Here is a 17,586-nt window from a genome sequence, read left to right as displayed (position 1 = left end):
TAAATGAGGCCACAGACTTGGCCTCCAGGCCCTTATTTTCTTTGAAAGAACCACTATAAAAGCCTGATAAGATCTTGAAGATTCTGTGGAGCTCAGCTTTAAAAGTAAGATTTGTTAGACTTAACTGGTTTTTAAGTTTGAAGTGGAATTAATAGAGGTAATTTTAGTTCCTGTTTTCCTGTATTGCAAGACTCCTGGTCTTGACCAGGAGTTCAAGACCAACCTGGCCAACATGGTGAAACCCCATCTCTACTAAAAATACAAATATTAGCCAGGCATGATGGCGCTCACCTGTAGTCCCAGCTACTCAGGAGGCTGAGGCAGGAGAATCGCTTGAACCCGGGAGACAGAGGTTAAAGTGAGCCAAGATTGCGCCACTGCACTCCAGCCTGGGCGCCAGAGCGAGACTCCGTCTAAATAAATAATTAATTTTCATATAAATATAGTCTATAAAAGATTGTAGGAAAACACAAATGTTTGCGATATTTTTAAACATGAATTCATAAGGTTATGCTGTGTCACTAACAGAGATGAAAATAAATTCCAAGCATCTTGACACCATTCTGTTTCTAGCAGAGTTTTTGTGATAATTTGTGTACGTGTTTTTCACTGCATTTGTTGAAACACTTCATTCTTCATTATGAGGCTAGGTTAACTGCCTACTGGTTTCTTAACAATTCCAATAATAGATTTTAAATGGCGTTTTCTCTTCTTAAACCTGTTACCCCATTTAGTCAGATAGATTTTATATATCCAGATGGTGTAAAGATTTAGAAGTAGTTCCATTAATCTTGTTCTCTCTTAGATTTTCTTTTTTGCATATATCTCTTGCTAGCAGCTCTGAGAGTTAAGTTTCCATGTTCAGAATTTAATCTGTAATTGTTAGAATTACCTCTTATTGCTACTGCCCTGTCCATTTAAATCATCATATCAGATAATAGAAAGCAGGATTTTTGTTTCAGGGCTTTATGGGGTGGATAGATAAAATTTTTTGTTTTGTGTCTCTTGCCATGTGTATAATAACTTCTTTCAAAATTACCATAGAACAAGTAGCTTATATATATTTAGCTTTAATTGTCCACCTTTCCTCTCCCCTCTTTTAGTAAAATGCCTAATTATACAGATTAAAGATTGATTTTTAGCAACTTTATTTTAAGGCAGAAAAACAACTAATCAATTATGTGTTATTTGTATGTGCGGTACCAGTGTTGACCTCTTAAATGTTTGTAAATTGCTTACAATGTTAGATAATAATGAATGGTGGTTGCCTCTAAGGATTTAAAACAAAAATTAAAACATTTATTTTCAGTCCAAATACTTTTCCCTGTGTTTTCAAATACTCTTCCTGTAACTATATATTTAAATTGGTTTCATATGTTACTTTTTACTGACTTAGTATATAATTGGTACATTTCATGGCTCAAATTGCAGCTAACACAGATTCATAATTCAAGCTTAAAGATTTACATTTTATGAAAATTTGACATGTGAATTTGACAGCGTGTTATTTGTGAATGAAAGCAGTTTTCAGTAGCTTTTTTAAAAAACTGTGATCTGAGATACACTTGAAAAAATGAATTAAATTATTTTTGTTTCATATCAAGAAATGGATGAAAAGAGGCTGCTGGATCCAGGGTTGAAGGTTCATAAAGGCCTCTGGGATTATACTCTGAAGAACCCGCAGACGGAATGCCGGAGTGACTGAAGAAAATGGGTGCTAATGCATCTAATTATCCTCATTCATGTTCCCCGAGGGTAGGGGGAAATTCACAGGCCCAACAGACTTTCATAGGTAACTTTCAGTTTTTCTAACTTCATTTTCTTTTGTGACTATAATAGAATTGTGTTTTCGGTAGTCTCTGTAGATGACAAAAGAAGTGATCTGTAGTTTATAATAATTCTGCAGCATCTAGGTCTTTTCCCCCAACAAATGTAAATCTTAAATCTGGCTTGTATGGTTTTTGTCTTAAACAAACCACTTGTGCACAGTTGAGCTTTTCTATGTTTTAACCATAATTGCCAACCAATTACCCTAGGCAAACTAGCAGTTTCCATTGGTGTTAAAACAGCGAAGTACATATTTCCTGTGTCCCATTTCATTTATTTTGCCCATACAAATGCAGACTTGTGTAATTAAGAAGAAAAAGAAACATTTCACGATTATATACAAGTAATATTCTTAATTTACAACTCTGCCTACTTTTCATTCCTAAAAAACCCATGATTAAGATCTGTGACAAATGTCCTTTGATAGCCAGAGAACGAAAGACTTTTTCTTAAAAAATTTAGACTAATTTGCCCTGTTTGTCCCTATTTCTTATTTAATATAAAAAATGTAGGCCAGTCACAATGGCTCACACCTGTAATCCCAGCATTTTAGGAGGCCAAGGCAGGAAGATTGCATGAGGCCAGGACAGGAGTTCAAGACCAGCCTGAGCAACATTAGTGAGACCCTATCTGTACAAAAAAAAAAAAAAAAAAATTTTAATTAGCCAGGCATGGTGGCACACGCCTATACTCCCAGCTGCTTGGGAAGCTGAGGTTGGGGAGAATCCCTTGAGCCCAGGAGTTTGAGGCTGCAGTGAGCTATGATCTTGCCACTGCACTCCAGCTTGGGCAACACAGTGAGACTCCATCTCTAAAAATTAAATTGAATTAAATTGAAAACTAAAATGAGTTATTTGAACTTTTTATCTTCCTTTATAAAAAAAAAATGCAATTTTGAGTGGTTCGGTAATGTCTGCTTACAGAATTTTTCAGCATGAAAAATGTTAAACGTTGAAAATGAATGTTAAGAAAAAAAGAAACAAATTTTCATTTGTTTAATTTTCTTCTTAGGGACATCATCCTATTCTCAGCAAGGCTATGGTTGTGAATCAAAGTTGTATAGCCTTGACCATGGCCATGAGAAACCACAAGACAAAAAAAAGAGAACCTCTGGCCTTGCCACCCTCAAAAAGAAGTTTATTAAGCGTCGGAAATCTAATAGGTCTGCCGATCATGCCAAGCAGATGCGAGAACTCCTCTCTGGGTGGGATGTTAGAGATGTCAATGCATTAGTGGAGGAATATGAGGGAACGTCAGCATTAAAGGAGCTTTCTCTACAAGCCAGTTTGGCTAGACCAGAAGCCCGGACATTGCAGAAAGATATGGCTGATCTTTATGAATACAAGTATTGTACTGATGTAGACTTAATATTTCAAGAAACTTGTTTTCCTGTTCATCGTGCCATTTTGGCAGCAAGGTGTCCATTTTTTAAAACACTGCTTTCTGCCTCACCTGAGTATGGGGCAGAGATAATAATGGACATCAATACAGCTGGTATTGATATGCCCATGTTTTCTGCTTTGTTACACTACCTTTATACAGGAGAGTTTGGAATGGAGGACTCAAGGTTTCAAAATGTCGATATCCTTGTTCAGCTTAGTGAAGAATTTGGAACACCAAATTCCCTTGATGTAGATATGCGTGGACTCTTTGATTACATGTGTTATTATGATGTCGTCCTTAGTTTTTCTTCAGACTCTGAACTGGTTGAAGCTTTTGGTGGAAATCAGAACTGTTTAGATGAAGAGCTCAAAGCCCACAAGGCTGTTATTTCTGCACGGTCCCCATTTTTTCGAAATTTATTACAAAGAAGGATACGAACTGGTGAAGAAATCACAGACCGAACTTTGAGGACTCCCACAAGAATTATATTAGATGAGTCCATTATACCAAAAAAATATGCAAAAGTGATATTACACTGTATGTATACCGACGTGGTGGACCTCTCTGTTTTGCACTGTAGCCCCTCTGTGGGGAGTCTCAGTGAAGTTCAGGCTCTCGTCGCAGGGAAGCCAAACATGACCAGGGCAGAAGAAGCCATGGAACTTTACCACATAGCACTGTTCTTGGAATTTAACATGCTTGCACAAGGTATGAAGTTCTGGTTTTTAATTCTGATTTATAGAATTACGTATTGATCTTCCAAATTGAAAACACAACCAATATATTCTATGATTTCAGTGTTTGGGATGTTACAGGGTCAGTTTTTTTTGAACCTTCAGTTATGACATCTGAGACAGATTGAGGATCAGTATTAATGTGGTTCTTTATTTACTATTAAAATCAAGTATTCAATACTAATGACTTCAGAGCTTTAAATGAGACTTGAGGTTCTTTCTTCCCTAATGTAAGACGATAAGTATGGGAATATATAATTACCAACCTACACCCTCTCCACCCAAGATTTGAAAGAGCCCAGTTTCCCACATTTTGAGTCTCATATTTATGTTCAGTACCTTGTTGATGTTTAAATGTTTGGATAAGAATAAAAATTCATTACAAAAATGAAGATAGTCACATTTAGATACGAATTTAGTTGAATCAGAATTGGGCAGGGTTTCTGATTTAAATTTTAAAATATTCCTTATCTTATTTTTAGATTCAACTTGTACATCAAGCCACAGCCTACAGCATGTAGAACACAGCGCTAGACTCATGTGCCTTCTTCATTTAATTTAAACTAAAATTTTTTTTAAATTAGGACAGCATGTTTTTTGTGTTACAGGCAAACAAATTCATGAAAGTTACATTAAAAGAAGTATATATCTGTTGGTAAATGTTAGAATCTTAACATTTCAGAGCTGGAGAGAGACCTTTTGTAGGAGAGCAAAGACAGTTTGCTGTTTTGACAGAGTGCATTCTTAGCTTTCTGTGACCATATATTAAAAGAAAATAAGCTGTGTGACATGAGACTACTTGAGAAATTTAGCTAATGCATATTAGCTAAAAGAACATTAGAAGTTGCCAGTTAGAAGAAAATGTTAATGGCTTGGGTAAGAGACATGAATTTAAATAAAGAAAGCCAAGTACTGAACTTGAAAATAATATGTATTATATGGTTAACTCAGCCTGTCAATAGGGCTTTGAGAAATTGAAAATAGCCCCAGTTAAATAACAGCATTAAGCTAGTCCCAGTGGTGTGTGGTTGTAGTTCTGTCTACTTGGGAGGCTGAGACAGGAAGATCGCTTGAGGTCAGGAGTTCAGGGCTGCAATGAGCTGTGATCGTACCTGTGAATAGCTACTGCACTCTACTCTGGGCAACATAGTGAGAACTCAGCTGTATTTTTTTAAAATCTCAGTAATAAAATGGGAAGTTATACAGAAGAAGGCGTTGATAAACATGAGTGGGAAAATGTTGAGATTTCTTCTACATAAAGAATCTTTTAAAACTTTACCATAATCCTTGTATAATAGATGTTTTATTACAACAATCAAAATGTCATTAAAACATTTTATTAGTTTAGAATAAGAATCATTGTATCAATAATAGACTATTTAGATGTCAAACTGTAGGAAAAATATGTTATCAAAAATAGAGTAGCAGTTTAAGCTACTGTTTTTCTGTAAAATCAAATTTGTCAGAAAATGCTTCTACAGAAAAATTTGAAGTTTGCAACATTACCAAAAAGATATAATAATCTATATTTTCCCAAAATATTTTTATTTTTGATGCCTTTTAATGAGAAACCAAATTATATAGACTTTGTATGAGAAAGCATTCTTTAATATATGTTTTTTTTGTTTGTTTGTTTTTAAAAACGGAGTCTTGATCTTGTCACCCAGGCTGGAGTGCAATGGCGCAATTTCGGCTCACTGCAACCTCCGCCTCCTGGATTCAAGTGATTCTCCTGCCTCAGCCTCTTGAGTAGCTGGGATTACAGGCTCCTGCCACCGTGCCCAGCTAATTTCTGTATTTTTAGTAGAGACAGGGTTTCACCATGTTGGCCAGGCTGGTCTCAAAACTCCTGACCTCAGGTGATCCACCTGCCTCGGCCTCCCAAGGTGCTGGGATTACAGGCATGAGCCACCGCACCTTGCAGGTTTTTTTAAGTTTTAGATGCAAAGTAAAATTGTCAGCCAACTCTAAGATCTTTGGTAATATTTGATTATTTATCTAGAGTTTATCTTGAGTTAATTTCCTTTTTTTTTTTTTTAGTGTTTAGCTAAAAGTTATATTTTATTCAGTGTATTTAAAGATATAATTCTTTTTGCATTACCTAATCTGGTTACTTAAAACAAGCAAAAAAAAATCTTGTGTACAAATATTCCCTTAAATGTGGATATATATGCTCTTCTTTTTCCCTTTGTTACTCAAAATAGAGTTTATTTTTGTTTTGTTTTTGGTAACCCATGTGGGGCATATCTTTCCCTCATACCCATGAAATATTCATATTAAGGTTTATAAAAGACTATAACTTTAACATAATTTTTATCTCATTTCCATAGGAAGAAGAATATTAGGTCACTTGAGGTAGGATTTTATACCATAAAGCTCAAGAATTCAGGTTCTAGAACCAGACAGACTGGGTTTCAGTTCTCTACTGTGTCTTAGTTTGACCTTAACCAAGTCACATAGCCTAAGCCCCTCTTTTCTGATTTGTAAAATAAAGATAGTAAACCCTATAAGCTATGATGATTAAAGGAAGTAATATATGTTAAATGATCTGAATAGCACCTGTTACATAGTAAACATTCAGTAAATGTTAGCTGCCAAACTATAATAATCACCACAACGTATGTCTCTCACTACCATATAGTTTTTTTCTAAAAATAACTTTAAGTTTAAAAAGTAATTTTACTAGGCCAGGTGTGGTGGCTCACACCTGTAATCCCAGCACTTTGGGAGGCTGAGGCAGGAGGATCACTTGAGCCCAGGAGTTCAAGACCAGCTTGGGCAATATAGTGAGACCTCGTCTCTACCAAAAAAAAAAAAAAAAATTAGGCCTAGCACAGTGGCTCACACTTGTAATCCCAGCACTTTGGGAGGCTGAGGTGGGTGGATCACTTGAGGCCAGGAGTTTAAGACCAGCTTGACCAACATGGTGAAACCCCATCTCTAGCAAAAAATACAAAAATTAGCCAGTCATGGTGGTACACGCTGCTAGTCGCAGCTACTCGGGAGGCTGGGGCAGGAGAATCGTTTGAACCCGGGAGATGGAGGTTGTAGTAAGCTGAGATTGCACCACTGTGCACCAGTCTGGGTGACAGAGTGAGTCTCCATCTCAAAAAAATAAAAATACAAAAAAAAATTAGCTGGGTGTGGTGGCACACACCTGTAATCCAAGCTACCCGGGAGGCTGAGGCACGACAATTACTTGAACCCGAGAGGGGGAGGTGCCCGTGAGCCAAGATTGCACCACTCCACTCCAGCCCAGGTGATAGAGTGAGACTTTGTCTTAAAGAAAAAAAAAGTCCAAGTGCAGTGGCTCACGCCTGTAACCCCAGCACTTTGGGAGGCCGGGGCGGGCGGATCACGAGGTCAGGAGATCGAGACCATCCTGGCTAACAAGGTGAAACCCCGTCTCTACTAAAAATACAAAAAATTAGCCAGGCATGGTGGCAGGTGCCTGTAGTCCCAGCTGCTCGGGAGGCTGAGGCAGGAGAATGGCGTGAACCCAGGAGGCGGAGCTTGCCGTGAGCTGAGATCGCGCCACTGCACTCCAACCTGGGCAACAGAGTGAGACTCCGTCTCAAAAAAATAAAAATAAAAAGGCGGTATTGGCAGACAGCTAGAGTGGTTTGGCAAGTGGGTAAAAGAAAGGACTCTTGGGGCCAGGTGCAGTGGCTCAAACACCTGTAATCCCAGCACTTTGGGAGGCCAAGGCAGGTGGATCACCTGAAGTCAGGAGTTCGAGACCAGCCTGGCCAACATGGTGAAACCTCCGTCTCTAACTACAAAAATTAGCTGAGCATGGCGGTGCATTACCTGTAATCCCAGCTACTAGGGAGGCTGAGGCTTAAACAATAATTGCTTAAACCTAGGAGGCAGAGGTTGTAGTAAGTCGAGATAACAGCCCTGCACTCCAAGCCTGGGCAACTGAGTGAGACTCTGTCTCAAAAAAAATAAAAAAAAAAGCCCAGAGGGTTGGGATTCTTGGCCTACACAGAGAATGTGTTTTATATCAGTAGGGAGGAGCAGGCAGTAGGCAATGGCAAGTAGATAACAGGGCCTCAACTTACAGGCCTGGCATTTAGGACCAGATTCAACTTCACTTGATTTTCATTTAAACATAACAAATAGAGTATGTTTAATTTTATTTCCTCCTTCAAAGCCCTATTATCATAGTGAAGGAATAAAACGAATATAAACTCTCAAGGACAAAGAGACAAAGATACCTAAGAAGAAAACAACAATGGGGTAGAAGATGTTGAAATTTTTGGAAAATGGAAAGCAGATAGAGACTTGATTACTGGCTTAACAGAGGAGCATCCTGTAATTAGATGCTGTAAAGGGGGCTACTGAGGAGAAGTGAGGCAGTTCACCTGTTAGAGCTCTGGCGTGGCTCAGGCCAGGTGGAACTAAGTACTCTGGAAAGAAGGGATGTGCATAGCGTAGAACTAAGAAGACAGAGTTGATTTTAAGTCTGAATACTGAGTGATCAGACCCTTTCCCCAACCCTGGAATTCATCTTTATGTATGGTATTAGAAAAGGATGTGGTTTTGTTCTTCTCCATATAGTGAGCCAAGTATTCCCTACTAATTCCCTATTCCTGATTTGTGCCACTCTTAAAGCTGCTATGTATGCATGGATTGTATTCAGGCTTCAGTACTCAATCTCCATTTTGTCCCAGTGGTCCATTTGTCTGTTCTTGCATTACTGTCACTTGCAACAAGGTGACATGCCCTTGTCCCCGCCCCCTCAATTCGCCTCTCTGCTACTGCCCCCACAACAAAACACAGGAGACCTGAGATTTTCTAAAATTTTCTGAATTTTCTAAAGCAATTAGAGAGATTCCAAATCTGGAAATAGCTACAGAGGAGGGTAGGGATGTGGCACAGGGTTGAAATCTCTAATTATGTGAAACCCTATGGTGAAATCACCTACTTCCTTAACCCCTGCTGTAATACCAGCCAGGCAAATACAAGAAGAAACTGGAGTCCTGGAAATGGTGAACAGCTCAAAAGTATATACACTTACAGATACTGATGTTTTGGGTTTCCACAATGAAATACTCAGGGGTTATAAAATGAAAAAGCCAGCTTGCCTTCCATTTGTTTTACAGAGGAGACTACAGTCAGCAGGCCTGCCTGTGCGGCGGCAGAGTTTTCAAACAGCTGTTTACTGCCTCAGTCTTACATATGAAAACCCATCCAAGGATAACTGGACATTTGAGGAAAGCTTCCAAATTGAGACAGAGATCAGGGCAAAAAGAACAAAGTCCTGGAGGAAACAGACAATGAAGGGAGCAGAAGAAAACTTCAGTAGAATCAAAATATCCTTATATAAAAGAACTTTTTATGGAATCAGTGAGACATAAGCAGGATGCTATTAAAGTAAAAACAGGAGCTTTTAGAAATAAGATAGCAGAAATGAAAGATATAATGGAAGCATTGAAAGGTACAGTTGAGGAAATCTAGAGAGTAAATAATAATAAAGAGATGAGTGGAGACAAATAAAACTAGAGTATTCATCCAGGGTCTAACATGTAACAAATAGTGGCTTTAGAAATATATACCAGAGAAAAGTGAAGAGAAGACAGTATCTAAGGAGTAATATAAGAAATATTTCCAAAACTAAAGGAATTTCTATATAAAAAGTTTCTTTTTCGGAACACTAGGGAAAAAGAGACAATTTTAAAATGTTGCAGGGAGGAGAAAAATTAGGTTCCATGCAAAGAAATAGGAATCAGATGGTATTGAGATTTTCAGTAGCAACAACTGAATACCACAATACAGTGAAGTAGTGTCTTCCAAAAGCTGATGGAAAATTATTTTAAACACAAAATCCTATATTTAGCCAAACAGTCAATCAAGTGTAAGGCTAAATAAAGGCATTTTTCAGTCATACCTCGAAAAACTGCCTGTGTGGGGATATTTCCCCTGCTTCCCCACTCAGGCAGCTGCTGGGAATGTATTCCACCAAATGACGAAGCAAACCAAGAACAAAGAAGTGAAGGATCTAGAAAATGGGCTTCAACAAGGGAAGGAAGCAAAGGGAGATCCCAGGCATCAGCCACGCAGTAGGTCTGGTGGGCATTCAGTCTAGCCCAGACTGGGAGGATGAAAGTCTCCAAGGAAAGAGGTGTCTGGGAAGAAATCAATTACTTTCAATGTTTGAACATTAAATAGCAAATGACAAAGCAATTTTATGGCTCTTGTGGTACATTTATGAAGAATTAGCAATAAGTTCATAGAAAATGAAGCCAATGGAAAAAGAAGAAATGAATATTTCCAAGATAAATTTAACATTACATATGAAAGAATAAATAATTTTAGTACACAGCATGGCTCAGCAGTAAGCACTATTTAATTATAAACACTAAGTATTGACTCAATAAAAATAGTAATATAGAGAGGTAAATACTAGAAGAAAGAGCTAAAGAATTGAGAGTAGTTACCTCTGGGGAGCAGAACTGAAAGTGGAAGGGATGTAGGACGGGGTGGGGGCGCAGGGGGTGCTTAGGGTTAGCATTGTGTTACTACCAGACTTTTTAAATGATGAGCATATACTACTTTGATTACAAGGTTAACTTTTTTTTTTTTTTTTTTTTTTTTGAGACAGAGTCTCGCTCTGTCACCCAGGCTGGAGTGCAATGGCCCAATCTTGGCTCACTGCAACCTCTGCCTCCCGGGTTCAAGCGATTCTCCTGCCTCAGCCTCCCAGGTAGCTGGGATTACAGGTGCCTGCCACCACGTCCGGCTAATTTTTTGTGTTTTTAGTAGAGATGGGGTTCCACTATGTTGGCCAGGCTGGTCTCAAACTCCTGACCTCAGGTGATCCACCCGCCTCGGCCTCCCAAAGTGCTGGTATTACAGGCATGAGCCACCATGCCTGGCCCAAAATTAGCTTTTTAAATGTAAAGATATGACATCAGTGCCCATAAGAACCAGAGAGACCAAGAGAAGGCCACAATCTTAAAGAACTGGAGACTTTATTATATCTTTGAGGTCTGTTAACTAATGAGCTCATGCTTATAATTTGAATGTACAGAGGGCTGTTATTTATCCCCATTGGTCATCCTGTCAGCCTATGAATGTGGTGGGGCTCAGAGATTATTAACTAGCCTTTTCCCAGGTTTGGAAGTCACGAAGCTGTAGCTCATACCAGCTCTTCTGACTCTAGGCCCAGGAATTTGGGCATGGTAGGAGAAGGGAGAAATACTAGACCCAATTTCCAGGGATGAGGGTGGGAGGCTGTGGCCTACTCTTAGGAACAAAACAGAAAACTAGTGATTGAAACATCAACTTGTAGGAGCCTCAGCTGTGAGCCCGATTTGTTGCTGAACAACAAATCATTACCCCCGACTTGGGTTGAGGGTAATGTGGGCTCAGCTAGGAGGTTTAAAGCTGTAGGGTCAGGGATCTGAGTAGCTCACTCAAACTTTGCTTCAGAGCACTTAGCCGGAGAACAGGGGCTTGGTACTGTTTCAGCCATTGTTTCCTGAATAGATAGCATTCCTATATTAGTCATTTGACTTTTCTGGCTGCCCAGCATTAGGACCTTCTTCCTAGCCTTACTGTGTAGGTCTTCATAGGAGGCAGAGCCCACCTCCCAGTAGAAAAGCCTTAAAGGTCATATACTTTCTTCTGCAGCCTTCTCTAGTCAGGGTTAGTGGTACAGAAAAGCAGGGACTATAGAGAATTTTTTCTGGAAGCAGAGTGGGGCAGCAACATCTAGTGGAAAAGGAGAGAAGGCCATGGCAGTGGTGCTATTGATGACATTCACTATCCAGGGACAGAATGTAGGAGCTTTAGTGGCCAGGGTCCCAGGCAACTCAGGGTCTTCACTGGGCTTCCATGTGGTGGAGTCCCCATTCTGCAGCCTGTCTTAGTCCATGTTTACTGAGTGGGACTCCAGCTTTTCCCAGCAACACTGTGGATTAACAGTGTCCTTTCAGATAAATTCCTTTTCTCTTTAAGCCAACTAGAGTTGTTTTCTGCTATTGCAGTATAAGAAGCCTGATTGGTAGCAGTACCTATATTTAAAAGACTAGTATTTAAAATTCCAAAAGAGATGACTAGATTGGAAGAGTCTCCAAAGAAGGACCACATGTTTGATCACTTTGACTTTTCATAATGACCTTAGCATATACTGGGTAAACACCTCTGAAAATGTGAGAACAGTAAGAGTATACCATTCATTGGTAATTTTTTGAGGAAAAGTTCATTGTTTAGGAGAACTATAGATTAACTCATGAACTTTAACCGTCCTTGTCATAAATACTGTTGACCTCAGAGCAAAATACCCCAAAATTAGCAGCAACATCTACATACATATTTACTGTAGACTTCAAACTGCAGATTTTGTTTTTTCATCTTGATCACAAATGCATTTTTCAATCTTTACAATATGAAATTTATTTATAACTTTAGTTCCAAAATGGACTCTGTAATGCATTTGCCCATATTTTTAGTCATAATGGATGTGATTCTATTTTATTGAATTAAAAATCTAACAGAAGCAACTGAAAGCAATGACCTCGTTTTTTCTCTTAGCAACTTGGTCACTGTCCAAGAGTGTGTGGCTTGAAACAAATGCAAAATAGCAAAGACTTACTGTCCCCACTCACTCATCCATTTCACCCTCTTCCCAACCTCCACTGTCTACATATTGACACACTTCCCTCTGTCTCAGTTCTGTTGAGTTGACAGTTTATTTTACTTCTGTCTATAATTGTTTCCTCTTCAGCAAATTTGAATGTACTTCCTAGAGAAGAATGGGGCCAAGCTAAAGACCATTATCAACAGATCAGAGTAGTAAATGCAGGTTTCAAACATGCAACATAGATGAAAAGTTAATCTCAGTTTCATATTTATATATATGTTTATATATAAAACATAAATTTATATATATATAATATTGCATCTTTTGTTTTAAAACTTAAGTCATTTTTCATAGACTACAAACTCTTCACCTCTGACCCTCTGCTCTCACTTTTCATTTGTCTGGGGGGTATCTTTGCCTTTGATCATTAAATGTCCAAATTCTGCCCTAACCTTTAAGACCAAACTCACATGTTTACTTTCCTTGTTTTGCTTAGCCATTCCAAGTTAAAAGAATTTTCTACATCCTGAGAATTTCTAAAACACTTTTTATTGTTCTTAGGGTTTTATATCTTGTAACTTGTTTTGAAATTACCTAAGTACCTGTCTCATTTCCTTTATCACCTAGTGTATTGTGTGCTCCCAAAGTTGAGTATCAAAATCTTGGTCATCTTTGAATAACCTGAGAACCTAGCACACTTAGTATACTGTTCTTAGTATACTGTCAGTTACATGTTTCGAATTATTTTTAATACCTTTGAAAGCTGAGTAACCTGTTCTTTAAAAAAAAAAAAAAAAAGTCGGGGGGGAGTGGGATAGCAGGGGTTGTAATAAATTTTATCCCTAGGAGTTGCAAACAAAATAAAAGCACTTAATCCCAGAATAGGAACAAAATATGAAGTATTATTTATAAAATTAAGTTTACATATGGTCTAAATGGTATAACTCTCTACCATTTAATTCACGGTTTAAGTTTAATGTCAGAAAACCTGTCTCATCAACTCACTTTACTTGTCGGTTCATTGATTTAAAATAGAATATCAATTGAATTTAGAAAATTCTCAAAAGCCAGTTTAATTCTGTTCATCTTTTGAAGCCAAAAAAAGTTTATTCCAGAGGCAGTCTGTCATTCTGCACTAATTTATAATTTAGATCAAAGAACTAATTATATATCTAAAATTTAATAATAAAAATGTATAGTAATAATGAGAATTAAATTTATGGTAAATTATATAACAGAATGTTAAAGTAACTTGGAAATTCTTAATCTAAGTTAAGTATCTTTTTACTTCTTACTTGTCCTGTTTGATTTATTAAGGGAAAAGAAAATTTTAAGGAGTTGCCTGCCAGTATTTCTTTGTCTATTGAAAGTGGAATGTTTATTCACCCTTATTTATATACTTAAAAGACATTGTATTGGCCTGGCGCAATGGCTCATGCCTGTAATCCCAGCACTTTCGGAGGCAGAAGCAGGCAGATTACTTAAGACCAGGAGTTCGAGACCAGCCTGACCAACATAGTGAAACCCCATCTCTACTAAAAATACAAAAATCAGCCAGGCATGGTGGCGCACACCTGTAATCCCAGCTACTCTGGTGGCTGAGGCATGAGAATTGCTTGAACCAGAGAGGCGGAGATTACAGTGAGCTGAGATCCTGCTACTGCACTCCAGCCTGAGTGATAGAGTGAGAGACTGTCTCAAAACCAAACCAAAACAAAACATTGTATATAAATAAATGTTATAGCTTGTTATATGACTTTTAAAATGTAAATATATATCAGGTAGTTTGTAGCTATAACAAGAAATGGTATCTCTAAAATACGCACTGTTAATTTGTAGTAGAATCCATTAAATGTCTAAATTTCTTTTTATTTAAAATAATGCAGAATTTGGCTGGGGACGGTGGCTCACACTTGTAATCCCAACACTTTGGGAGGCCATGGCGGACGGATAGCTTGAGCTCAGAAGTTCAAGACAAGCCTGGCAACATGGCAAAACCACGTCTCTAAAAAAAATACAAAGAAATTAGCCGAGTGTGGTGGCACACGCTTGTAGTCTCAGCACCTCAGGAGGCTGAGGTGGGAGCATAGCTTCAGCCCAGGAGGCAGAGGTTTCAGTGAGCTGAGATCGTGCCACTGCACTCCAACCTGGGCGACAGAGCCAGACCATGTCTCAAAACAACAGCAACAACAAAAATTACACAAACTTTAGTTAGAAGCTTTCTCAGCAAGCAAAACCTTTTCTCTGATAATAAAATTCGAAAGATGGAGGGAGAAGGCAAAATAGCAGACTTTGTAAACTTATGGCATCACATTTGTCTTGAATTATCGAGATAAGTGTTCTTCACTACACCTTGCACATACCACCATTTATATACGACTTTCAAAGTAAAATAGAATAATTAACATCAATTGAGGCCAGGTATGATGCCTTCCATCACCAAGGAATACAAAATGAATGGAGTCTAAGATACAGGTGATTTGGTATAATGAAAATAGGACTGGGGAGGAGGCATTACTGACTAAAGAGGGAAAATGACAGAAGGAAGGAAGAACCTCTGCATTGTACAAATATCCTGGCTTTTCAAACTCAAGAGTTGAGATACAGTTGAAGTTTCTGTCTTAAAACCAAGCATAGGCCAGGTGCGGTGGCTCATGCCTGTAATTCCAACCCTTTGGGAGGCCAAGGCAGGCAGATCACGTGGTCAGGAGTTCAAAACCAGTCTGGCCAACATCGTGAAACCCCATCTCTACTAAAAATACAAAAATTAGCCAGGTGTGGTGGTGGACGCCTGTAATCCCAGCTACTCAGGAGGCTGAGGCAGGAGAGTCGCTTGAACCTGGGAGGCAGAAGTTGTAGTGAGCTGAGATCGCACCACTGCACTCCAGCCTGGATGACAGAGAGAAACTCAGTCTCAAAAAAAAAAAAAAAAAACATTGCTCTTATCTCCTAAAACATCCAGAGGAAGACTATCACGAGATGTAAGAATCTAGTTGTAGAAGTGGAAAAGAAACTATTCCAAGAATTAAGATAGATTGATAATGATATTACTTAGCTGTTACTGTGAAAACACTGTACTAAGATCTTTTTATGGAATACCTCACTTAATCTTTACAGTAACCTATGTGGTAACTGCTATCATGCTTCCTGTAATAGAAATGAGGTAACAAATCCTAAGTTGCTACCTCTCCAAGGCTATTTCAACAGATCAAAAGATGAACTTCAAAACAAGAATGTATTGAGCACCTACTCTACACTCAGTGATCAAGCTTCATGTATACTTTGCACTTCAGCAGACTTTAGATAATACGATTGATAACATTCATAAATAAACTATCTCCTATAATAACTCTCTGGTAAAACTTTACCTCTGAATTAATTCATTTCAAAAACAATTCATGCTCATTGCTGGGGGAAAAAAGAAATGATACAGAAACATATCAGAAAGTGTATTTTTGTCTACTACCAATGCTTTTCCCAAATCCTTATTAGTGATATACTGTGTCCAGTTTGATGGTTTTCCTTACAAATCTTTATATGTGCATGTCTGTGTGTGTATTTAACGTGTGTATCTTATTCTTTTATAAATAACATCACGCTATATAACTTTTTTTCATACTTAATAAACCTTGGGAAAGTGTTTATGTCAGTATATATAGAGTTTACTTTTGAATAACTGATGTTTTTTAAGTTACTATCTAAAAATATAAGTAATAGGTCAGGTAGTCAGATAACACAGATAATACTAAAAGCGTTTAAGAACTATAAAGTCTCACTCCTCTGTGATAACTACTGTCAACAAAAAGTACTTTTTGGGCTAGGTGAGGCGGCTCATGCCTGTAATCCCAGCACTTTGGGAGGCTGAGGCGGGTGGATGGGTTGAGTCCAGGAGTTTGAGACCTGCCTAGGCAACACGGTGAAACTCTGCCTCTACCAAAAAAAATACAAAAATTAGGGCACAGTGGCTCATGCCTGTAATCCTAGCGTTTTGGGAGGCCAAGGCAGGCAGATCGCTTGAGTCCAGGAGTTTGAGATCAGCATGGATAACATGGTGAAACTCCATCTCTACAAAAAAAAAAAAAAAAAAAAGAGCCAGGCATAATGGTGCACACCTGTGGTCCCAGCTCTTTGGGAGGCTGAAGTGGGAGGATCAAGAGCCGAAGAAGCACAGATTGCAGTGAGCCAAGGTTGTGCCACTGCACTCCAGCCTGGCTGACAGAGTAAGACCCTGTCTCAAAAACAGAACAAAACAAAAATTAGCTGGGCATGGTGGTGGGTGCCTATAGTCCCAGCCACTCAGAAGGCTGAGATGGGAGGATTGCTTGAGTCCACCGAGGTCAAGGCTACAGTGAGTTGTGATTCAGCCTGGATGACAGAGCAAGATCTGTTTCAAAAAAAAAAAGATGCCTTTTTGTAAATAATACCTTCAAAGGACCGAATCTTAGTTCAGAGTATATATATGATGGGACTGCTAAAACACTCAGTGAATATAAACTGTCCAGAAACTGCTTGGCTTCAACCATTTTTTCATCTATTTGGTCTCTATTGTAAATTAACATGGGCTAGCCTTACTAAATATGTCTCCACAAGGGGATTACTTGATATATTAAAAGACTTTGAGCTCTGTTATGATTCTTTGCACTAAAACCTTTTTATGTATCTCATACTTAGTTATTGACATGTTTATGTTTATAAAACTTCTGATAAATGTTATACATGTCATGAAATTTAAGGGTGAAATATACATACATCTGAAAGTAGTGCCAAAAAACTGAAAATATATTTGCACACTTAAATGTCTTTGTTTCTAGCAATATTCATCTTCAACCATAATAGCCTTTTCTGAAGTGGTTTGTTTGGTTTTTTATATTAGGTTTTCGTTGTCAGTGTTCCTTTCTGATTGATGTTTATATTGTTTACATTAAAGAACAGTGCTGAATTTTGAAACCGATTCACTAAATTATCTCTGGAAAGTGCATGGGCATTACCTTGTTTTTCTAAATCTTTTGACATCTGAGCTTGTATCTAATTATGAGCAGTCAAATTTTTCTA

The 17,586-nt window shown here is 38.2% G+C and overlaps 1 protein-coding gene across 4 annotated transcripts in view; it reads left to right on the top strand.

Annotated features, from left to right (window-relative positions):
* Nucleotides 1–17,586, top strand: part of BTBD7 (BTB domain containing 7) — a 98,492-nt gene that overhangs the window by 37,609 nt on the left and 43,297 nt on the right. For 2 of the 4 annotated variants that reach the window (XM_024231539.3, XM_054530428.2), the window contains exons 2-4: nucleotides 1,605–1,792; nucleotides 2,839–3,918; nucleotides 9,053–17,481. In XM_024231539.3, coding sequence (XP_024087307.1) covers nucleotides 1,711–1,792; nucleotides 2,839–3,918; nucleotides 9,053–9,132 — 1,242 coding nt within the window. In that variant the 5' untranslated portion in view covers nucleotides 1,605–1,710 and the 3' untranslated portion in view covers nucleotides 9,133–17,481. Of the gene's footprint in view, nucleotides 1–1,604; nucleotides 1,793–2,838; nucleotides 3,919–9,052; nucleotides 17,482–17,586 lie in introns of those variants that run through there. The other 2 variants (XM_024231537.3, XM_054530427.2) reach the window with 1 other exon arrangement.

Source organism: Pongo abelii, chromosome 15 (assembly GCF_028885655.2).
Source record: "Pongo abelii isolate AG06213 chromosome 15, NHGRI_mPonAbe1-v2.0_pri, whole genome shotgun sequence".
In the NCBI taxonomy this organism is placed as follows: domain Eukaryota; kingdom Metazoa; phylum Chordata; class Mammalia; order Primates; family Hominidae; genus Pongo; species Pongo abelii.
Note: the sequence above shows the minus strand (reverse complement) of the source record. Positions and strands in the feature narration are given on the sequence as shown.